The sequence below is a fragment of the Hypanus sabinus genome, chromosome 6 (genome assembly GCF_030144855.1).
Source record: "Hypanus sabinus isolate sHypSab1 chromosome 6, sHypSab1.hap1, whole genome shotgun sequence".
Lineage (NCBI taxonomy): Eukaryota > Metazoa > Chordata > Chondrichthyes > Myliobatiformes > Dasyatidae > Hypanus > Hypanus sabinus.
Window position 1 is genome coordinate 177,900,726 of NC_082711.1, and position 24,481 is coordinate 177,925,206.

A 24,481-nucleotide genomic window follows, 5' to 3' on the forward strand; every position below is an offset into this window, starting at 1 on the left:
ACCATGGTGACTGTGTCCTATTTTGTCCTGTGTCACCAAATACTCCATAACCTCATTCTTAACAATTGACTCGACAGCTTCCCAGCTCTGAGAGGTCAGGATAATCAGTCTACAATTTCCTTTCTGCTGCCTTCCTCCTTTCTTAAAGAGTGGAGTAACATCTGCTATTTTCCAGTGCTCTGGAACCATGCCAGAGTCCAATGATTCTTGAAAGATCGTTACCAATCCCTCCACAATCTCTACCGCTACCTCTTTCAGAGCGCTAGGGTGCAGTTCATCTGGTCCCAGTGATTTTTGCACATTTAGTTTTTTCAACTTTTGGAGCACCTTCTCCCTTGTAATAGCAACTGCACCCACTTTTCTCTCACACCCTTCAATACCTGGCACACTGCTTGTGTCTTTCACAGTGAAGACTGATGCAAAATACTCATTTAGTTCATCTGCCATCTCCTTGTCCCCATTTTTATTTCTCCAGCCTCATTTTCTAGTGGTCCTATATCCACTCTCATCTCTTCTATTTTTTATATACTTTAAGAGGCTTTTTCTATTCACCTTGATATTGTTTGCTGGCTTGCTTTCAAATTTCTTCTTTTTCCTCCTAATGTTTATTTTAGTTGCTTTCTATAGGTTTTTAAAAGCTTCCTAATCCTCCACCTTCCTGCTAACTTTTGTTTTAGGTGTGCCCTAACTTCTGCTTATACATTAGCTTTCACTTCCCTTGTCAGCCATGGTTGTCCTATTTTGCCATTTGAGTGTTTCTTTTGTTTTTAGAATTCATCCATTCTGCGCCTTCCTCATTTCCCCCAGAAACTCAAGCCATTGCTGCTCTGCTGTCATCCCTGCCACCTTCTGCTTCCAAGTTACTTTGGCCAACTCTCTTATCCCACTGTAATTTCCCTTACTCCACTGAAATACTGCTACGCAAGACTTAACTTTCTCCCTATCAAATTTCAAGTTGAACTCAAACATATTGTGATCACTGGCTCCTAAGGGTTCCTTTACGTTACGTTTCTGATTCATAGCACCAAATCCAGGTTAGCTGATCCTCTAGTAGGCTCAACAACAAACTGCTCTAAAAAGCCATCTCACAGGCATTCAACAAATTCACTCTCTTGAGATCCATTACCAACCTGATTTTCCCAATCTACCTGCATGTTAAAATCTCCCATAACTATCACAGCATTGGCCTTTTGACTCGCCTTTTCTATTTCCCATTGTAATCTGTAGTCCACATCCCAGCTACTGTTGGGAGGCTTGTATATGACTGCCATCAAGGCCCTTTTACCCTTGCAGTTTCTTAACTCAACCCACAAGAATTCAACATCTTCTGATCCTATATCAAATCTATTAATTTGATGCCATTCTTTACTGGCAGAGTCCACCCCCCTCTCTGCCTACCTTCCTATCCCTCCAGTACAACATGTAACCCTGGAAATTCAGATCCCAACAACAACAATCTTTTGGCCACAATTCAGTGATTCTGCATCCCTAATGCACTGATGCTCATCCTGCTGGCTGCAATAATGTTCTATCATCTGCCTGCCCTTCCTGACAGTCCGCTATCTTTGCTTTTTTACCATCCATCCTATCCTGAATCACTTCACTTCGGTTCCTACCCTTCTGCCAAATTAGCTTAAACCCTCCCCAACAGGCTCTAAGAAAGCTGCACGCGAGAATATTGGCCAGCCTCGGGTTCAGGTGCGAACCGTCACTTCTGAACAGGTCATACATCATCAGCAGAGATCCCAATGATCCAAGAACCTGAAGCCCTGCCCATGGTACCAGCTTCTCAGTCAAGCATTTATCAGCCAAATCATCCTGTTTCTACCTTCACTGGTACATGGCACAGGTAGCAATCCAGAAATTACTACCCGGGAAATTCTGCTTCTCAGCTTGCTGCCTAGCTCTCTAAATTCTCTCTTCAGGACCTCTTTGCTTTTCCTTCCTGTCATTGGTACCAATATGTATCAAGACATCTGACTGCTCTCCCCTCCCCTTCCAAAATGCTGTGGATGCAATCCAAGACACCACTGTTGTAACAGGTGGTTATCTGAGTTACTGTCAGCTTGAAGCAGTCTGCTCATTCTCATCTCATTAACAAGGCATTTTCACCCACAGAACTGCCAGTCACTGGATGTTTTTTTTCTTTTTTGGGCCATTCTCTATAAACTCTAGAGACTGTCATGCGTGAAAATCCCAGAGGATCAGTAATTTCTGAGATACTGAAATTATCCTGTCTGGCACCAACAATCATTACACAGTCAAAGTCAGTAAGAACACATTTCTTCCCCATTCTGATATTTGGTCTGAACAACAACAGAACCTCTTGACCACATCTGCTTGCTTTCATGCATTGAGTTGCTGCCACTTGATTGGCTGATTAGATACTTGCATGAACAAGCAGCTCTAAAGGTCAGCCTAATAAAACAGCTCCTGTGTGTACACACGCCAGCGAAGTACCTACCTGAGATTGTCATTCCTGTCCATTTGAAAAGGGAAACATTCATATAAGCTCTCTGCATTGGATTCCATGCCATCCACACCATCTTCAGTTCTGTCAATTCAAAAGCAAGACAATGAGAACACCCTACCTCAGCACAGTAGTGATGTGGTTAGTGCAATGCTTTACAGTGCCAGTGATCTGGATTCAGTTACCGCTGCTCTCTCTAAGGACTCTGTGCATTCTCCCCAAGACCACGCAGATTCCCTCTCCCATTCCAAAGACATAGGGGTTAGGGTACGTGAACTGTGGGCGTACTATGTTGGCGCCAGGAGCCCGGAGACATTTGCGGGATGCCCCTCTCAGCACGTTTGTGATGTAATCAACGCGTTTCACTGTATGTTTTGACGTGCATGTGACAAATAAAGCTTATCGTTAATACCTTCTCTCACTCTCTCGTCTTTAGTGCTGACCACCACACAGATCAGAGGGCAACAGAACTTTGGCACAAGGGAAATCACCACACAGTCTGACAGCTCCAGTCAGTCCCACTCACCTGCTCTGGCAAACCATTCCCTCCACCTGCTGAGTCATGAAGGTTCCTTTCACATCTACTTGCAGGCTGCCCCAGCCATCTTTATATGTGTGTAAAGATATATAAATATCTTTCACTGGACGTTTCAATGTACATTTGACAAGTAAGTCTGAATATGGATATTCAGGTTGTGTTGCACAGTCCTACCCCAGCTCAGACCAGAACCCAGAGGGAAAAAATGCCAGGAGAAGACATTCTGGGATTAACGGTATCTAGTGGTAACTACACTGTATGTTGTAGGCAGTGCTCACCGCCGTTAGTGGTAGAGAGATGGGATGTTTAGGTGGCTGATTGAGTGGGTTATTTGGACTCTGACAGTGCAAGCTTCATGAGTGTTCAGTCACACTCCTGACTTGTGCCTTGTAGACAAGGGAAAAGGAAAGGGTTGTGGTGTGGTGTCGACTATTCTTAACAGGACATTCACACGTGCACAGTCCCAATTAAGGGTCTCAGCCCGATGGCTGACAGTTAATTCCTCTCCATAGATACTGCCTGACCTGCTGAGTTCCTCCAGCACTTTGTGTTATTCTGGAATTCCAGCATCTGCAGAACCTATTGGGTTTATACCCTGACAATATTGGCTGGTCAGGGTTAGGGAAAGAAAGCTGGTGTCAGAGCTGTTACCTGACTGTAGGGGAGACATCCTGCTGGAATGGGAAAGCTTCACTCAGGCTAGAACTGGTTAGAAATTCATCCAGCTGTTCAATGGGGTCAGCCGACCTGTAAATGAAAAATGTGAGTTGGTAAACATTGGACAACTCCCACCCCCCACACCTCTGTCTCCAACCAACCTGTGGAGGAAGGCCCCAGACTCTGTAAGACCGAGAGATGTAACATGTCAGATGATCTGTAGAGGGTCCAGAACATAGATGGAATCACAATGAAGCCATCCCAGAGCCTCTACTTCCAGGTCTGCCCCCAAAGAATTGTACAGATTATTACAGATGTATGGTAGAGAGCTTTCTGACAGGTTGCAATGCAGCCTGGTATTGAGACACAAATACACAGGATCACAAGAGGCTGAGGGTTGGAGATTCAATCTGTTCCATCATTTCCCCACCACTGAGGAGATCTTCACGAGAGGAGGTGTCTCAGGAAGGCAGATTCCATCATTAAGGATCCCCACCACCCAGGACATGCCCTCTTCTCATCACCACGTTACGGAGGCCTGAACTCACACTCAACAATTCAGGAACAGCTTCTTGCCCATCATCACTTGGTGATGACAAGGACTATGGTGTTCCCCTTATGCATAAGTGAAGAGTGATTGCGACTGAGTACAAGTTTTCAGGTGCCAAGCACCACCCCCCCTCCACCCACCCCACCAACACAACCCAGTAATAAACGCTATGGTCTCAAGCTCAGTGAGACATCCCAGGTCACCAGATCTGGGACATCCTGCAGTCAAAGAGTGGGGAAGGGTGAGGGCTGCGTTCTGGGATCTCTGACCTGACTACTGGCTCAGCCTGTGCTTGACTGCTCTCCAGCCTCACCCACCTCCTGCTGAACTAAACTGAAATGACTTTATTATTTACATCCTTCACGCACACGAGGAGGACATCTGTCTAAATGTGCAATTTACAGTACGTACAACAGGACAGTCAATATAACAGAAATATTGTTGTGTCAGTGGGAATTAATCAGTCTGGTAGCCTGGTAGAAGAAGCTGTCCCAGAGCCTGTTGGTCCAGGTTTTTACGCTGCAGTACCGTTTCCCAGATGGTAGCAGCTGGAACAGTTTGTGGTTGGGGTGACTTGGGTCCCCAATGATCCTTTGGGCCCTTTTTACACACCTGTCTTTGTAAATATCCTGATTAGTGAGAAGTTCACTACAGATGCGCTGGGCTGTCCGCACCACTCTCTGCAGAGTCCTGCGATTGAGGGAGGTACAGTTCCCATACCGGTCAGGATGCTCTCAACTGTGCCCCTGTAGAATTTGAAGCCATACCAAACTTCTTCAACCATCTGAGGTGAAAGAGGCACTGTTGTACCTTTTCCAGCACAAAGCCAGTACGTACAGACCACGTGAGATCCTCAGCGATGTTCATGCTGAGGGACTTAAAGCTGTTCACCCTCTCAACACCAGATCTATTCCTGTCAATAGAGGTGAGCCTGCCTCCATTCCTCCTGTAGTCCACAACCAGCTCCTTTGTTTTTGTGACATTGCGGGAGAGGTTGCTTTCTTGACACCACTGCGTCAGGGTGATGACTTCTTCTCTGCAGGCTGTCTCATTATTATTTGAGATAAGGCCAATCAATGTAGTGTTGTCAGCAAATTTAAATAGCAGATTGGAGCTGTGGGTGGCGATACAGTCATGGGTGTACAGAGTAAAGGAAGGGGCTTAGTACAGAGCCTTGAGGGGCACCTGTGTTGAGGGTCAGAGGGGCCAAAGGGAGCTCACTCTTACCACCTGCTGGATCAGTCCTAAAAACTGACCGTGCCCCATTCATGTAAGGCTCCCTCAGCACAGCCCCTTCCACTGCATGACCTTCCCTCAGACACGAGGAGGGACCTGGATTTTGCAGTCGATTGGGGAGGGCGGGGCAAATTGCAATGTCCTGGTGAGAATCCCACCCCCACATCCCTGACCCACAGGTTGGGAGCCCCCCCTGTAAACAGGGATCCTCCGCCGGGCTGGGTCATCCTAGCTGTCCAAGATCAGTACGCAAGCCTGGCAGTACAATATGGAGAACAAGATGTTGCCCATGCAGCAGGCTCCGTCTCGCCACACAAAGATGAATCCTTCAATACAATTTGGCAGCAGCTTGCAGAAGCTGCCAGTCAGTATTAGACTTAACGTAGGGCTGCCTTAGTGACTCCACCTCTGGGTTTTCCCCCAGGGTTCACTCCCCAAGTGTTCCCCTAAGTGAGTATAGCCAGAAAGCGACGTAAGTTTGAGATCAGTTTTCCTTCTCCTAGACGAGCTGTCAACCACAGCTGATGAGCCCCATGGTTGACTTGTTTTAAGATGCCAGTAACCCACCTTTGGCATGTCTACCGTCAGTAGAAACATTCCACCAAGCCACACTAAGGCGGAAGCTGGGAATGGTTGTCAGAGGTTACTTGAGACACAAGCTAGAGGGAGCATTTATTAGGTAGTGGGAGCTTATACCCATTACCCTCTCCACCGCTGTGACAACCTTAAGGAACTCTGTTAAGTGGCAGGGTGGAGATAAATCTGTACCAAAGGAGGTATAAGAAGCTCCTTCCCTCTGCTAACCTGCAGCACCTGTTTAGGTACCTCTTGCCCCTGCCCCCCCCCCCCCAACTCCAGATCAGGGTCACGAAAAGCCATGGGAGTAGGTGATGGATGGTCAGATGTGCAGCTGGTGGACATCACAAATCCTAGTTACGTGATCACTGATGCCAGGCAGGCAATCGCTGAAGAGTATTGATGGGGTTATCCGTCTTGTAAAGACTCTGCCTGGAAGAAGGCAATAGCCAACCATTTCTGTAGAAAAGTCTACCAAGAAAGTCTAAAGTCTACCATGGTCATGGAAAAGGCCACGATTGCCTACACCATACAACACAGCGCATAACGAATGAACCTGTGAGAGGGGACCAGGGAGACAGGAGCCCTTCCTGTAGTGACCCCCTCCCACTGACTCAGCTGGTCTCACAAGTCTCCCCATGCCCACTCATCCTCTCAAACCATCACCACCCCCTACCCCTGCTTCGCACGCCATTGGCTACTGTCCCATTGTTGTCTCAGAGCCCAGTTGGTGACACTGAGCAGGAGGAAGTTTGAGGTTGGGCTGGTCCCCTCGGGACATTCACAGCCCACCATCCCGCCCTGCCGGAGGTCCCAGAAGCACAGCACCGACCCTCTTCCACCGCACGATGCTCCGCCGAGTTGCCTCACCCCTACTGGGTCACCGCGCTAACTTCTCCGGGGCCGCAGCCCGCGAGCCGGGCCGATGCCGCTGACGGGCCTCCTGCTGCCGTCCGCCGCCTGGCTCTGCCGGCAGCTGCTGCTCGCCACCGTCTGGCTGTGCTGGGCCCCTCTGCTGGGCGGCCTGTGTCTCATGGCCTGGGCCGCCTCGGCGCTGGCCGAGAGCGCGGCGGGCCTGTGGGCGATGCAGCAGTTGTGGCGGCTCCATGCCTGGCTCTCCTACCACATCCTGGACACCCAGCTGTGGCTTCTCTACCGGGCCTCAGAGGGGTGCAACTGGGCGGCGTACCTGGCCTACGACCACCTCCGCTGGCTGTCGAACGGCTTGGCCGGCCTGCTGGCCTTCTGCTCCTACATGGCGCGGCGCTACGGCCTCTGGCTCGACTACCTGTGGAGCGACTACCTGCGGTGGCAGGCGTACGCGGTGAGGCAATGGTCTCTCCTCCTCGCCCGCGTCCTGCTGGAAGCGGCCGCGGCCGTCCCGCTTGGCCAGGCCTCGGGCTGGCTGCGCGCCTCGCACCGGTTGCAAGAGGCCGGCCTCGGCCTGTGGTGCGCGGCCGAGGAGTGGGCGCTGTGGCTCGGCGACGCACTGGCCGCCCGGCTCGGCTGGCAGGCGTACGCGTTGCACGACGCGGCGCTGCGCCTCGGCTACACCATGTCGGCGGCGGCCGCCAGCGGCTGGAGAGCGCTGGGAGACTGGGGGACGTGGACCGCCTGGGCGGCGGGCGACTGGACCCTGTGGGGCGGCTACCTGATGCTGAAAGTGCCGCTGGAAGTCACCTATCTGCTGCTGGACGTTACCCTTGGCCGCTCGGCCCTTCTTTTCAGGGCTGCCCTGTTCCTCGTCCGCGTCTTGCTGGACAGCACTCTCTACCAATCGCAGAATCTCATCGCCTGCACCACGTGGCTTTCGCTCGTCCTATTGGACTGGAGTCTGTGGATGTTCCGCCTCCTGCTGCAGCTGCTCCAATAACGTTACTCGGATTTGATAAACTATTTTCGCAATAAAATAGGTTAAAAGCCCGGTGTCTCCCTTCTCCGACGTCGTCCCGGCTGGTTTTCCCACCTTTCTGAGGTCGTCGTGAAAGATGAGAGGGAAATCATAAACACAAGAGATTCTGCAGATGCTGGAAATCCAGACGAAGACACAGAAAATGCTGGAGGAACTCTGCAGGTCTGGCACTATCTGTCGAGGAGAATTGAGATAAAAGGGCTCATCCCGAAACGTTGACTCTGTATTCCTCTCCTTGGCTGCTGCCTGCCCTGGTGAGTTCCTCCAGCATTTTGCGTGTGTTCCTAGGATTCCTAAGTACATTTATGATCAAACTGTGTATGCAGTATTCAATCCTGAGATTCACCTTCTGCACAGAAACCACGAAATAGAGAAAACCATGGAACCCAGTTAAAGAAAAACATCAACACTGTGCACAAAAAAACCGCAAACAGTGACTAGAAAGATTGAGCGAAAACACAAACTTGAAGGAGTCTATATTCAACTCCGCTCAATGTTCATTAGTCCAGTCCAGAAACCCAAACTTCGACAGCACAGAGGGAGAAAGAGAGACCATTCAAACACAGAGACCTTCCCCCGACGCAGCGAGCTGAACACTCTCTCGTCTCGATGTTTCAATTTTCCTCAACACTTTACTTGGTGAGAAATGGAGGTTTCTAATGGTCTCTAAGCTTCTTGGACTCAAAGCCACTCTCCTCCTGGAACCTTTTTGGAGGCAGAAAAGCTCCAGATCGCTCAATCGACCCAAGAGCACACCATCAAACTGGAGATCGCAGGCTCTAACAGGACCAGAACCATGTTTAAAAGAACAAGAAGTGAAAGAAGCAGTTTCACGGGCCATCAAAATAATGTTGTCTGTGGTAAAGTTATCCACTGGTGCCATCTTAAAGGTTTCTAGTATCTGCAGAATCTCTTGTCATTAGGAAGATACAGTCGATGTTTCTGGCCCAGACCCTTCGTCAGGATGGGAAAGGTATGGAGAAGAAGCCAGAATAGGGTGGGGGAGGAGAAGGAGGACAAGCTGGCAGGTGAAGGGAAAGGGATTTTAAGGGGGGGGGGGCAAACATGTGAAGAGCAGTGTTAGTATTTTCTTTCTTCAGATGCTCACTGGCTTACTGAGTGTTTTAAAAAAACAAAGCTTGAGCATCTGTAACCAAAGTTCAAAGTAAATTTATTATCATAGTACATATACGATATACAACCTTGAGATTTGCCTCCTTGCAGACAGCCACAAAACGAAGAAACCTAGCAGAACCCATTAAAAAAGACCATCAAACTCCCAATGTGCAGAAAGGAAAACCAACCATGCAAACGATAAAAGTAAGCAAATAACATTTAGAACTAAAGTTCACTGAAGTGAGATCACAGCCACGGAGCCAGTCGCAGCCCGTTAGTTGCAGGCCACAGCCTCAGCTCACACACAGGCAAGTAAACCTCATGGAGCAGTGAGTTGAACACCAGCCCCAACACCCTGACATTTTCAGTCTGGCCCTGTACTTAAACTGGTCAAACGTCAGCTCGTTCCTCACTCTCAGGCCCCGGACCCGCCGCATTGATATGGCCAGTCCACGCCACACCACAACCGTCCTGCACCTTCAAGACTTTAGTTCACACCGCAGAAGTGCCAGGTTGTATTGGCAGTTGAAAAAAGCAAATGCGAAAAGGAAGTTCCAGGCTTTTGATTGCAGTGATTGTTTTCCAGAAAAAAAGGTGATTTATATGGCCCCCACCGTCTTATTTTCATCATGGACGTCCAGTCCCTATATACCTCCATCCCCCACCTAGATGGTCTCGAAGCTCTTAACTTTTTTTTGGATTCCAGACCTAACCAATTCCCTTCTACCACCACTCTCCTCTGTCTAGCGGAATCAGTTCTTACTCTCAATAATTTCTCCTTTGGCTCCTCCCACTCCCTCCAAACCAAAGGTGTAGCCATGGGCACCCCGTATGGGTCCCAGTTATGCCTGTCTTTTTGTTGGCTTCGTGGAACAGTCCATGTTCCAAGTCCATACCAGTATCCATCCCCCTCTTTTCCTTCGCTACATCGACGACTGCATTGACGCTGCCTCCTGCACGCACGCTGAGCTCGTTGACTTCATTAACTTTGCCTCCAACTTTCACCCTGCCCTCAAATTTACCCGGTCCATTTCTGACACCTCCCCCCCTTTCTTGATCTTTCTGTCTCTATCTCTGGAGACGGCCTATCTACTGATATCTACTATAAGCCTACAGACTCTCACAGCTACCTGGACTATTCCTCTTCCCACCCTGTCTCTTGCAAAAAGGCTATCCCCTTCTCACAATTCCTCTGTCTCAGCCGCATCTGCTCTCAGGATGAGGCTTTTCATTCCAGGACAAAGGAGATGTCTTCCTTTTTTAAACAAAGGGGTTTCCCTTCTTCCACCTTCAACTCTGCTCTCAAACGCATCTCTCCCATTTCCCGCACATCAGCCCTCACCCCATCCACCTGCCACCCCACTCGGGATAGGGTACCCCTTGTCCTTAACTACCACCCCACCAGCCTCCAGGTCCAACGTATAATTCTCCGTAACTTCCGCCACCTCCAACGGGACCCCACTACCAAACACATTTTTCCCTTACCCCCCCTTTCCGCTTTTCGCAGGGATCACTCCCTACGTGACTCCCTTGTCCACTCGTCCCCCCCATCCCTTCCCACCGATCTCCCTCCAGGCACTTATCCTTGTAAACGGAACAAGTGCTACACCTACCCTTACACTTCCTCCCTCACCACCATTCAGGCATTCAGGGCCCCAGACAGTCCTTCCAGGTGAGGTGACACTTCACCTGTGAGTCTGCTGGTGTGATATACTGCATCCGGTGCTCCCGGTGTGGCCTTTTATATATTGGTGAGACCCGACGCAGACTGGGAGACCGTTTCGCTGAACACCTATGCTAGGTCTGCCAGAAAAAGCAGATCTCCCAATGGCCACACATTTTAATTCCATGTCCCATTCCCATTCTGATATGTCTATCCATGGCCTCCTCTATTGTCAAAATGAATCCAAACTCAGGTTTGAGGAACAACACCTTATATACCGGCTGGGTAGCCTCCAACCTGATGGCATGAACATTGACTTCTCTAACTTCCATTAATGCTCCTCCTCCCCTTCTTACCCCATCCCTGACATATTTAGTTGTTTGCCTGTTCTCCATCTCCCTCTGGTGCTCCCCCCTCCTTTCTCCTGAGGCCTCCCATCCCATGATCCTTTCCCTTCTCCAGCTCTGTATCACTTTCGGCAATCACCTTTCCAGCTCTTAGCTTCATCCCACCCCCTCCGGTCTTCTATCATTTCGCATTTCCCCCTCCCCCCAATACTTTCAAATCTCTTACTGTCTTTCCTTTCGGTTAGTCCTGACAAAGGGTCTCGGCCCGAAACGTCGTCAGTGCTTCTCCCTATAGATGCTGCCTGGCCTGCTGTGTTCCACCAGCATTTTGTGTGTGTTGTTTGAATTTCCAGCATCTGCAGATTTCCTCGTGTTTGCGATTTATAAAGTACTTAGTCTTGTTTGCTGTCAGTAAGTCAGCAGCTGAAATCAGAATTGTTTCAGATTTCCAGCATCTGCAGTTTATTTTCATTCACAGTTCTGCAAATGGGGAATAGGCTGCAAGGAGACAGGTACAGATACGATCTCTCAGTCTCTCTCCTCACAGCCTGCACTTCCCTTCCTCTCTGACGTAACACTGGCCTCTGCATTCAGAATCACATTTATTATCAATTACATATACTCAGTGGAAACTTTATTAGTTACACCTGCTAATTATCGCAAATATCTAATCAGCCATTCATGTGGCAGCAGCTCAGTGTATCAAAGCAAGCAGACATGGTCAAGAGGTTCAGCTGTTGGTCAGAGCAAACATCAGAATAGGGGGAAGAAATGTGATCTAAGTGACTTTGACTGCGGAGTGATTATTGGTGCCAGATGGGGTGGATCGAGTATTTCAGACGCTGTTGATCTAGGGGATTTCATGCACAGCGTTCTCAGGAGTCTACGGAGAATGGTCCAAAAAACAAAAACAAAAATCCTGTGTGCGGCAGTTCTGTGGGGAAAACTGCCTTGTTAATGAGAGAGGTCAGAGAAGAATGGCCAGACCAGAAATCAACAGTAACTCAAACAACGACACGTTTCAGCAGTGGTGTGCGGAAGAGATATCCCGACATCTTGAAGCTTGAAGTGGATCGGTTACAACAGCATAATACCATAAACATGCACTCAGTGGCCACGATACTGAGAGTGTAACGTGAAATGTGTTGACTTGTGGTAGCAGTACCACGCAAAACTTTAAAATTGCTGTAAGTTTCAAAACTAAATATATAGTGAAAAAAACCAATAATGAGGTAGTGTTCCTGAGTCATAGACCAGCCAAAAATGTGGTTTTAGAAGGAAGGAATCTATTCTTAAAATGTTAAATCTGTGCCTTCATCATGTCAGTAGCTTCCTCAGTTTTCACTACTGGCAGTCATGCAAATCCCGGGTGGAGACTCAGGAATACCGTCCCATATAAATGTAGGATTCTTCATCGCTGTTTCCATAATGATTTTGTTTTACCAGTCAGTGTAGTTAGCCCTGAACCCCAAACATGGTGGACCAGAGGACCACTCTGAGTCTGGCCTCTACCCTTTCACCTGTTTGGTACCGGTGATCCTACCGAGAGCCAAAGCAGAAAGCCCGGACTCCAGCCAGCAGAGCTGTCCAGGTTATTGAGGCTCCAAATCACAACAAGGTTGTGGTCACCTTGGCTACTGGCACAATGAAGATAGAGGACCTTCATGGCTGCCTTAAACGTCAGCAGCGTAACGAGTAGTAAGTGTGTGGGGTGGGGGGGGGGTAGGGATGTGACTTCAGTCTCCTGTATCTCCTCCCCAATGGTAGTAAGTGTGTGTGGGGGGAGGGGATGTGTCTTCGGTCTCCTGTATCTCCTCCCCAATGGTAGAAAGTGTGTGTGGGGGTGGGGAGGATGTGTCTTTGGTCTCCTGTATCTCCTCCCCAATGGTAGTAAGTGTGTGTGGGGGTGGGGAGGATGTGTCTTCGGTCTCCTGTATCTCCTCCCCAATGGTAGTAATGCATTTTTCCTTTTGTAGACCCTCAATATTTTTAATACTGGGAATGAACTGTCTGGATGGCATGTAAAACGTGTTTTTCACTGTACCTTTGTACATCTAACAGTCATACACCAACTTAATAGACACACAAATATTAAGGGACATGAATCATGTGCAGAGAGGGAAGTGCATAGCAGGAACAAATTAGGTGCTTATGGTGTATAAGACATACAAAACAACACTTAAGGAAGAAATCAGAAGGGCTAAAAGTACGCATGAAATTGCCCTGTCAGATAAGATGGAGTAGACTCTTACAGGATGTTAAGAGTTAAAGGATTGCAAGGAACAAAATTAGTCCTCTGGAAAATTAGAATGGTCATCTAAGCGTGGAGTGCAAAGAGATGGGTGGGACTGCAACTAGAGGTCATGGGTTAAGAATGAAAGATGAAATGTTTAAAGGGAACACAAGGGGAAATTTCTTCACTCAGAGGGTTCTGAGAGTGTGGAACAAGTTGCAAAGTATGTATGCAAACTCGATTTCAACATTCAAAGTTTGATAGATCAATGGGTGGAAGGGCTAAAATCTTAGTACAGGTTGATAGGACTAGGATGTTTAATTGGTTTGATATGAACTAGATGGGCTGAAAGGCCTGTTTCTGTATGTACTTTTCTATGACTGAAGGAATTTTGTTTAATCAGCATTGTGTTTGGCACAGAGATTGTGGGGCAAAGGGCCTCATTATCTGTGCTATTCTATTTTCTTACTTTCCTGTGTTGGGTTTCTCCGGGAGAGAGTGCCTCCCCCCCCCCCCCCCACACACGCACAATTTCCAATGAAGAATGAAAAGCTGTTTGATTCCCAGAGGGATTCGCAAGGTGGGTGCTTGATAGAAATTCTCCCTGGGTCTAGAAAAAGAGGCATGGTTTCTGAATTAGGGCTGGGCCGTTTCAGTGGGGGTGGGGGAATTATCTCAGTGGAACTTTGGACCTCTGCAGAGCATGGTGGAGCTAGGTCACTGCCTATGTTCCCTGGTGGAGATAATTGCAAGGGTGTCAGTGACTCTGGCATGATTGTGGAAATGAGATAAGGATCTCACTGACTGATAAATAAGACTGCCACTCTAGCAATGGATGGTCCCAAAACTGGCTGTGAACGGAGGAGGGGGCTAGCAACCCCATCCACAAAAGCCCAGAGCTACAGAAACGCTGACTGTTTTGGATGGTCCCAAAGACCTCACCCCTGGGAGAGGAAGGATCTTCTAGACGTGTGGTGAAAGCAGGAGCCACAGGGCAGATTGAAGTTGCTCTTAGTAGCCCAGCAGAGGCATAGGCTTAAGACAAAGAACAAAGACTACCACTGGCTTCTTTCTGTTAGGATCCATTTCCACGGACTGCTCTTCAGTCTGGAAGCTTTCTGCCCCACAGACACTGACCATCCTGCACATCTCCTGCTCTCTTGGATCCAGGCGGGCACCAGCGGAAGGTCACATAGTGGGACAGGCTCTCCGCACCGCGGCAGTGGTGACCCACCTCCCGCCCAGGACGTCCCCAACCACTCTGTCCGGCTGCCCCTGGCTTTATTGGAGAGGGGAACGTGGTGGGGAAATTGAGGGATCCCAGTGAGTAGGCATCGACTCCACCCGAGGAACCGGGTCGGAGACAGAACCAGTTTCCCGGCGCCAGAGGGAAGAGGGAAGCCCGCGGGAGGCGAGGATCCCTTAAGAAATGGGTCTGCTGGGGATGATGGTGGATGGTCGTGATGACAGAGGTACCAGACCAAATGATTTTACGTTAAAAATTAAGACCCTGGAACCTGCTCTCCCTTGCACCACGCTTTCCATAGTGCGGAGGTACCCTGTCCGGAGATTCCTCGCCAGGTCTCCCGTGTTCGGAGATCCCCTCCGTCGTCGGGATACCGGATCTGCCTCGGTGGGTGAGGGGTCAGCTCGACTCCCCCTCTCCCCTCCGACTATCATGGTAGCTGTCGCTCTCCCGTCAGCTCGCCGGGACTTTGCCGGTAAACTCGGTGGGTGGGGGGGGGGGAGGAGTCAGAACCGATGTCCCGTATCACACTCCCGGGACCTCCACAGACAGCCTCGCAGGTAACGCGGCAGCGAATATATTCCCCCCCCAAAAAAAAAACAATGGGGAAAACTCTCGGATAACATTTTAATGAGTCCCGGGACAACAACCGGCTCTTCTTCCCGCTTCAGATCCGTTGGGACGGTACCTCTCGGCCGGGACACTCCCCTCCGCCGCGTTCCTGGGGCTAGATCCCCGACACTGTCGCCTGCACCAGGTGCAGCCGGCCCGGTCCGTAAAGCGCCGGAGCCGCCCATCATCAGACATGGCAGGGGAACTGAGGGGGTGGGCGAGGGAGGCGGAGGGTCGATAAAAGCAGTCGGGGGCGGCAGAGCAAGAGGCAGCGGAGCCTGGGGAGGTAGTTGGGTGAACTCAGGGGGGGTTGGGGGAGAGTGAGGGAGCTCGATCGGGTGAGGCAACTCAGGGGGGTGGGAAGAGCTGTGGGATAAGGAGGTGGCTGGGGTGCAAAAGGCGATGGGACGCTGGGGGTGAGCCGGGCACGGTGGATCCATCCCACTTTAGACCCTACCCCTCCCCACTCCCACCTCGACGAGACCCCGCTCACCCACTGAGCTCCGGGCCGCCCACTGCCCGCTGCAGGGCAAGGCTCAGGGTCGCCTGGCAGAGCAGCTCCTGCACGTCCGCTGGACTGCGCCGTGGCGGGACGTCCTCCATCGTTCTGTTGGGTCCCGGCCACCCGCGGCACCGGGCAGAAGTCCCGCTGTGAGTGGGGGAGGGTGGCCACAGCCACATTCAAGTGCAAAACAGAGAAAGGGAAGTTAGAAACACAAGCACTGCACAAGAGAAGATTGCACAAGGTACCGTGTCCGCTTGCAGGAAACATCCAGAACACTCGACCGCGCGGTGACCCTGAGAGACATCCTGTCAGAGGCAGAGATTCCGTTCAGGGTGAAGAGAACAGCGACGGCCGCCCTTTGCGGGTCGCCACCACTCCTTGGAGAAATCTCGGCGCAGCGGAGGGAATTGCCCCAAACTCTGAACCCGTCAGTCAGGATTTGCCCTGGGTCTGTGAGAAAAATTCAGGTTAGCTTCCAGTTGGAGGGACACGTACAGACAGGGGTACCCCCCTGCACCTGATAAAGTGGCCGTTGTGTTCCCGGTCCTCTGCTGCTGCAGGTTGGCGTGCTGTGCATTGTGAGATGCTCTTCTGCCCTCCACTTTTTGCCCACTGAATTACTGCTCACTGATATTTTTGTTTTGTTTTTTGCATCATTCTCTGTAGAAACTAGAGATGGCTGTGCATGAAAACCCCAGGAGATCAGCAGTTTCTGAGATACTCAAACCACCCCGTCTGGCACCAACAATCACTCCACGGTCAAAGACACTTCAATCACATTTCTTCCCCATTCTGATGTTTGATCTGATTAACAACTGATCCTCTTGACCAGGTCTGCATGCTTTAATGCATCACATTGTTGCCGCAGGAATGGCTGATTAGGTATTTAAGTTAGCGAACAGGTGTTCAGATGTATCGATAAAGTCACTGATGAGTGATCGTATGTGATAGGATGAGTCCAGATGGTTTAATGGGATGGCATTGTAGTTTGTGTCCTGCTTTATGGCACCGATACCTGCTCCTTTGAAACTTCCTCACCTGCCCATTAACTCCCCACTGATTCTTTGAACCTCAGAATCAGATTTAATATCATTGACATATGTCATGAAATTTGTTGTCTTTGCAACAAGCGGTACAATGCAATACATAATAGAAAAAAAACTGAATTGCAGTATGTAGATACTGTATATATTAAATAGTTAAATACACACAAATAGAAACAAAAGAAGTAGTGAGGTAGTGTTCATGGATTCAATGTCCATTCAGAAATCTGATGGCAGAGGGGACAACGCTGTTTCTGAATGATTGAGTGTGTGCCTTGAGGCTCTTGTATCTCCTCCCTGATGGCAGCAATGAAAGAGGGCATGTACTGGGTGGTAGGGATCCTTAATGATAGATGCCACCTTTTTGAGGCCCCTTGAAGGTGAATTGGGAACTATGGAGGCTGGTGCCCATGATGGAGTTGACTAAGTTTACAACTCTCTGCAGCTTACTTTGATCCTTTGCAGTAGCCCCCTCCCCCACATCAGATAATGATGCTGCCAGTTAGAACACTTTCCAAGGTACATACCAAATCTTCTCAAACTCCTAATGGAATATAGCCATGAAGCGGTGACTTACTGCAAGCGATTACCCTGATGGAATGTGGGAGGAAGCCTCCCAACTTACTTCATCCCCTTCCCAACTGCAAAACAACAAATTTCACTACGTATGTCAGTGATAATTCTGGTTCTGAATGCAGAGGGCAGTGTTAGTCAGAGAGAAAGGGAAGTGTAGGCAGACATCGTGAGGTGAGAGATTGAGAGATCGTCTCTGTATCTGTCTCCACCACCACCCTTGCAGCCCGTTCCCTATCCGCAGAATTGTGAATGAAAATAAACTGCAGATGCTGTAATTCTGAAACAAAGTGCTGGAAACACTCAGCAGGTTAGGCAGTATCTGTGGGAAGAGAAATATAACCCCATATAAATCCTTTCCCCTTCATCCATCAGCCTGTACTCCTCCCTATCCCCCCACCTTCTCATTCTGGCTTCTACCTCCTTCCTTTCCGGCACTGATGAAGAGCTCGGCCCAAAATGCTGACTGTTTATTCCTTTCCACAGATGCTGCCTGACCTGCTGAGTTCCTCCAGCATTTTGCATATGTTGCACAGAATGCAGACTACAGTAGCACTGTTACAGAGAAGGTACAGTTCAATATCTTCAAAAGGCCATTGAGCTTGTTCATAAAGAAGTGGACAGAGTTTTAGAAATTTTGGGGAGTGGGGTTATTTGTGCAGGAAAATGATATTGAGGGGAAAAATCAGATTAGGTTTCCTTGGATGCTTGATCCTAGGTTTGAGACTGGAAAAAACAGTAGAAAGTTGTAAATTCAGCCAGCTCTGTCGTGGGCATCAGCCTTCCTGATATTGAGGATATCATCAAAAGGCGATGACTCAGAATGGCAGCATCCATCATTATACAACACCTTTCACAACATATGTCAGTGATAATAAACCTGAGGAGGGAATAGTCAGACTCCTGTTTCTTGTGTTTGGGAGGCAGCTGTGTTCTAGTGAAATGAATCTCCTCACCTATCATTGCTGTCGTGGACACCCGACCCTCTCTGTGTTCTAATGTCCTGAATTTGAAGATTACCCCTTAACTCATTAATTCTTGCTGCATTTTCCACTTTGCACAGTTATCATATTTTAGCCATAACCATAACTGTAGGACAAGGAGCAAAATTAGGCCATTTGGTCCATTGAGTCTGCTCCACCATTCCATCATGGCCGATCCAATTTCCCTCTCAGTCCTAATCTCCTGCCTTCTCCCCATATGACTTCATGTCCTGACCAATCTGGAATCTATCAAATTTTGCCTTAGATATTCATAAAGACTTTGCTTCCACAGCTACCTGTAGCAAATAATTCCACCAATTCACTACTCTCTGGTTAAATAAATTCATTCTCATCTCTGGTCTAAAAGGACTCCCCTCTGTTTTGAGGCTGTGTCCTCTGGTCTTTGACGTAGGACACGTCCGCTCTTTCAAGGCCTTTCACCAGTTGATGGGTTTCAATTAGGTCAGCCCTCATCCTTCTGAATTTTAGTGAATACAAACCCCGAGCCATTAGACGCTCTTCATATGACAAACCATTCAATCCTGGAATCATTTTCATGAACCTCCTTTGAACCCTCCCCAGTTTCAGGACATCCTTTTTTAAGATAAGGGGCCCAAACCTGCTCACAATACTCTAGGTGAGGCCTTACCAGTGCATTATAGAATTTCAACAAGACATCCTTTTATATTCTAGTCCTCTTGAAACACAATGTCCACTAATATTGCATTTACCTTCTTTACCACAGGCTCAACCTGCAAATTAACCTTTATGGAATCCTGCACAAGGATCCCAAGTCCCTTTGCACTTCAGATTTTTTTTGTATTTTCTCTCCATTTAGAAAATAGTCAGCTCTTTCATTTGTTCTGCCAAAGTGCGTGACCATACACTTCCCAACACTGTATTCCATCTGCCATTTCTTTGCCCATTCTCTTAATCTGCAAAGAATTCCACAGATTCACCACTCTTTGGCTGAAGAAATGCCTCATCTCTGTTCTAAAAGGACATCACTCTATTCTGAAGTTGTGTCTCCTTGTCTTAGACTCTCTCACCACAGGAAACATCCTCTCCATGTTCACTCTATCAAGGCCTTACACCATTCAATAGTTTTCAATGAGGTCACCCCTCATTCTTCTAAATTCCAGTGAATACAGGTCCAGAGCCATCAAACGCTCTTCATATGACAAGCCATTCAATCCTGGAATCATTTCTGTGAACCTCCTTTGAATCCTCTCCACTTTCAGCACATCTTTTATAAGATAAAGAGCCCAAACTGCTCACCATACTCCAAGGGAGGGTCTCAGCAGTACTTTATAAAGTTCTAACATTACATCCTTGTTTTTATATTCTAGTCCTCTTGAAATCAATACTAGCATTGCATTTACTTTCCTCGTCGCAGATTTAACCTGCAAATTAACTTTTAAGGTGCTGTGCGCAAAACTCCCAAGTCCCTTTGAGGCTCAGTTTTTTGTATTTTCTCTCCATTTAGAGAATAGTCAACCCTTTCATTTCTTCTACCAAAGTGCATGACCATAACTTCCCGACACTGTATCCCATTTGCCTTTTCTTTTTCCATTCTCCTAGTCTGTCTAAGTCCTTCTGTAGCCTCTCGATTTCCTCAAAACTACCTGCCCCTCCATCTAGCTTCATCTCTTCTACATATCTTTAACAAAGTCATCAATTCTATCATCCAAATCATTGATATAATATGAAAAGAATCGGTCCCAACACAGACCTCTGTGGAACACCACTAGTCACTGAGGCCAGTCACAAAAGGCTCCCTTTATTCCAGCTCTTTGCCTGCTGCCAATCAGCCACTGCTTTATCCATGCTGGAATCTTTCCTGTAATACCATGGGATTGTAGTCTGTTAAACAGCCTCATGTGTGGCACCTTGTCAAAGGCCTTGTGAAAATCCAAGTACACAACATCAACCAATTCTCCAATGTCTGTCTTGCTTGTTATTTCTTTAAAGAATTCCAACAGATTTGTCAGGTGAGATTTTCCTTTAAGAAACCGTGCTGACTACGTCCTATTTTATCATGTGCCTCCAAATACCCTGATGCCTCATCCTTAATAAATGACTTCAACATCTTCACAATCACTGGGGTCAGACTAAATGGCCTATGATTTCCTTCCCCTCTGCCTCTCTCCCTTCTTGAACAGTGGAGTGACATTTGCAATTTTCTGTCCTTCCAGTAGTAAGTGATTCTTGAAAGATCGTTACTAATACCTCCACAATCTCTTCAGCCACCTTCTTCAGTACTCTGCTGTCCGGTCCAGGTGACTTTTACCTACCTTCAGACCTTTCAGTTTCCCAAGAGCCTTCTTTCTAGTAACAGTAATTTCACACACTTCAAGATCCCCAACACCTGGAACTTCTACCATAGTCTGCCACAGTGAAGACTGATGCAGAATATTTATTCAGTTCGTCCGCCATTTTGTTCTTTTCCATTACTACCTCTCCAACATCGTTTTTCAGCAGTCCGATATCCACTCTCACTCTCTTTTATACTTTATGTACCTGAAGGTGTTTCTGCTGCTGCTCCAGTGGTAATGCCTACACTTCCAACGTCAGAGCCTTGGGTGAGGTCAGACCATCTCAGCTGTTGTCATGTCCTCAGGCTCTGCTCTCTGCCTGGGATCATCCCACTGAACAGGGAGAGCCAGATGTCAAACAGCTTGACCTACCTGGGACTGAAGTGACCTGACTCACGTTGGATCATCGGTGTCCTGGGACCTCTGTGGATGAACATCCCTCATTGGAGCATTGTGCCAAGTCAGCTCAGGGGTTATGAATGAGAATGGTGAGCACACAAGTCTGTAATAATCTTGCTCATACAGTGTGATCCTCCCTCAGTACCACCCCTCCCACAGCGTGACCCTTCCTCAGTACCACCCCTCCCACAGTGTGACCCTCCCTCAGTACCACCCCTCCCACAGTGTGACCCTCCCTCAGTACCACCCCTCCCACAGTGTGACCCACCGTCAGTCCCACCCCTCCCACAGTGTGATCCTCCCTCAGTACCACCCCTCCCACAGCGTGACCCTTCCTCAGTACCACCCCTCCCACAGTGTGACCCTCCCTCAGTACCACCCCTCCCACAGTGTGACCCTCCTTCAGTCCCACCCCTCCCACAGTGTGACCCTCCCTCAGTACCACCCTCCTGCAGTGTGACCCTCCCTCAGTCCCACCCCTCCCACAGTGTGATCCTCCCTCAGTACCACCCCTCCCACAGTGTGACCATCGCACAGTACCACCCCTCCCTCAGTGTGACCCTCCCTCAGTACCACCCTCCTGCAGTGTGACCCTCCCTCAGTCCCACCCCTCCCACAGTGTGATCCTCCCTCAGTACCACCCCTCCCACAGCGTGACCATCCCACAGTACCACCCCTCCCACAGCGTGACCCTCCCTCAGTCCCACCCCTCCCACAGTGTGACCCTCCCTCAGTCCCACCCCTCCCACAGTGTGACCCTTCCTCAGTCCCACCCCTCCCACAGCATGACCCTCCCACAGTGTGACCCTCCTTCAGTCCCACCCCTCCCACAGTGTGACCCTCCCTCAGTACCACCCCTCCCACAGTGTGACCCTCCTTCAGTCCCACCCCTCCCACAGTGTGACCCTCCCTCAGTACCACCCTCCTGCAGTGTGACCCTCCCTCAGTCCCACCCCTCCCACAGTGTGATCCTCCCTCAGTACCACCCCTCCCACAGTGTGACCATCGCACAGTACCACCCCTCCCTCAGTGTGACCCTCCCTCAGTACCACCCTCCTGCAGTGTGACCCTCCCTCAGTCCCACCCCTCCCACAGTGTGATCCTCCCTCAGTACCACCCCTCCCACAGCGTGACCATCCCACAGTACCACCCCTCCCACAGCGTGACCCTCCCTCAGTCCCACCCCTCCCACAGTGTGACCCTCCCTCAGTCCCACCCCTCCCACAGTGTGACCCTTCCTCAGTCCCACCCCTCCCACAGCATGACCCTCCCACAGTGTGACCCTCCTTCAGTACCACCCCTCCCACAGTGTGATCCTCCCTCAGTACCACCCCTCCCACAGCGTGACCCTCCCTCAGTACCACCCCTCCCACAGCGTGACCCTCCCTCAGTACCACCCCTCCCACAGCGTGACCCTTCCTCAGTCCCACCCCTCCCACAGCATGACCCTCCCACAGTGTGACCCTCCTTCAGTACCACCCCTCCCACAGTGTGATCCTCCCTCAGTACCACCCTCCTGCAGTGTGACCCTCCCTCAGTCACACCCCTCCCACAGCATGACCCTCCCACAGTGTGACCCTCCTTCAGTACCACCCCTCCCACAGTGTGATCCTCCCTCAGTACCACCCTCCTGCAGTGTGACCCTCCCTCAGTCCCACCCCTCCCACAGTGTGATCCTCCCTCAGTACCACCCCTCCCACAGCGTGACCATCCCACAGTACCACCCCTCCCTCAGTGTGACCCTCCCTCAGTACCATCCTCCCACAGCGTAACCCTTCCTCAGTATTACTCCTGCCACAGCGTGACCCTTCCTCAATACCACTCCTCCCAGTGTGACCCTCCTTCAGTACCACCCCTCCTGCAGTGTGACCCTCCCTCAGTACCACCCCTCCCACAGTGTGACACTCAGTACCACCCCTCCCACAGTGTGATCCTCCCTCAGTACCACCCCTCCCGCAGCGTGACCCTCCCTCAGTACCACCCCTCCCACAGTGATCCTCCCTCAGTACCACCCCTCCCCCAGTGTGACCCTCCCTCAGTACCACCCCTTCCAGTGTGACCCTCCTTCAGCACCACCCCTCCCACAGTGTGACCCTCCCTCAGTACCACCCCTCCCAGTGTGACCCTCCTTCAGTACCACCCCTCCCACAGTGTGACCCTCCCTCAGTACCACCCTCCCACAGTGTGACCCTCCCTCAGCACCACCCCTCCCACAGTGTGACCCTCCCTCAGTACCACCCCTCCCAGTGTGACCCTCCCTCAGTCACACCCCTCCCACAGCATGACCCTCCCACAGCATGACCCTCCCACAGTGTGACCCTCCCTCAGTACCACCCCTCCCACAGTGTGATCCTCCCTCAGTACCACCCTCCTGCAGTGTGACCCTCCCTCAGTCCCACCCCTCCCACAGTGTGATCCTCCCTCAGTACCACCCCTCCCTCAGTGTGACCCTCCCTCAGTACCATCCTCCCACAGCGTAACCCTTCCTCAGTATTACTCCTGCCACAGCGTGACCCTTCCTCAATACCACTCCTCCCAGTGTGACCCTCCTTCAGTACCACCCCTCCTGCAGTGTGACCCTCCCTCAGTACCACCCCTCCCACAGTGTGACCCTTCCTCAGTACCACCCCTCCCATAGTGTGAACCTCCCTCAGTCCCTCCCCTCCCACAGTGTGATCCTCCCTCAGTACCACCCCTCCCGCGGCGTGACCCTCCCTCAGTACCACCCCTCCCACAGTGATCCTCCCTCAGTACCACCCCTCCCCCAGTGTGACCCTCCCTCAGTACCACCCCTCCCAGTGTGACCCTCCTTCAGTACCACCCCTCCCACAGTGTGACCCTCCCTCTGTACCACCCCTTCCAGTGTGACCCTCCTTCAGCACCACCCCTCCCATAGTGTGATCCTCCCTCAGTACCACCCTCCCACAGTGTGACCCTCCCTCAGCACCACCCCTCCCACAGTGTGACCCTCCCTCAGTACCACCCCTCCCAGTGTGACCCTCCCTCAGTACCACCCCTCCCACAGTGTGACCCTCCCTCAGTACCACCCCTCCCAGTGTGACCCTCCCTCAGTACCACCCCCCCACAGCGTGACCCTCCCTCAGTACCACCCCTCCCAGTGTGACCCTCCCTCAGTACCACCCCTCCCACAGTGTGACCCTCCCTTGGTACCACCCCTCCCAGTGTGACCCTCCCTCAGTACCACCCCCTCCACAGTGTGAGCCTCCCTCAGCATCACCCCTCCCAGTGTGACCCTCAGTACCACCCCTCCCAGTGTGACCCTCCCTCAGTACCACCCCCTCCACAGTGTGAGCCTCCCTCAGCATCACCCCTCCCAGTGTGACCCTCCCTCAGTACCACCCCTCCCAGTGTGACCCTCCCTCAGTACCACCCCCTCCACAGTGTGAGCCTCCCTCATCATCACCCCTCCCAGTGTGACCCTCCCTCAGCATCACCCCTCCCACAATGAGCCGCTCTCTCTTTAGAATCCCTCCCATGCTGGCAGGT

At 50.4% G+C, this 24,481-nt stretch overlaps 1 protein-coding gene across 8 annotated transcripts in view; it reads right to left on the reverse strand.

Moving 5' to 3' along the window:
- The window catches only part of LOC132396149 (transient receptor potential cation channel subfamily V member 3-like), a 54,086-nt gene extending 38,156 nt beyond the window's left edge, over positions 1 to 15,930 (reverse strand). For 3 of the 8 annotated variants that reach the window (XM_059973669.1, XM_059973670.1, XM_059973668.1), the window contains exons 1-3: positions 15,650 to 15,923; positions 3,660 to 3,755; positions 2,465 to 2,554 (exon numbers count right to left, since the gene is read on the reverse strand). In XM_059973669.1, coding sequence (XP_059829652.1) covers positions 2,465 to 2,554; positions 3,660 to 3,755; positions 15,650 to 15,837 — 374 coding nt within the window. In that variant the 5' untranslated portion in view covers positions 15,838 to 15,923. Of the gene's footprint in view, positions 1 to 2,464; positions 2,555 to 3,659; positions 3,756 to 7,216; positions 7,627 to 7,678; positions 7,964 to 15,649 lie in introns of those variants that run through there. The other 5 variants (XR_009512876.1, XM_059973674.1, XM_059973671.1 and 2 more) reach the window with 5 other exon arrangements.
- Between the last annotated feature and the right edge of the window lie 8,551 nt (positions 15,931 to 24,481).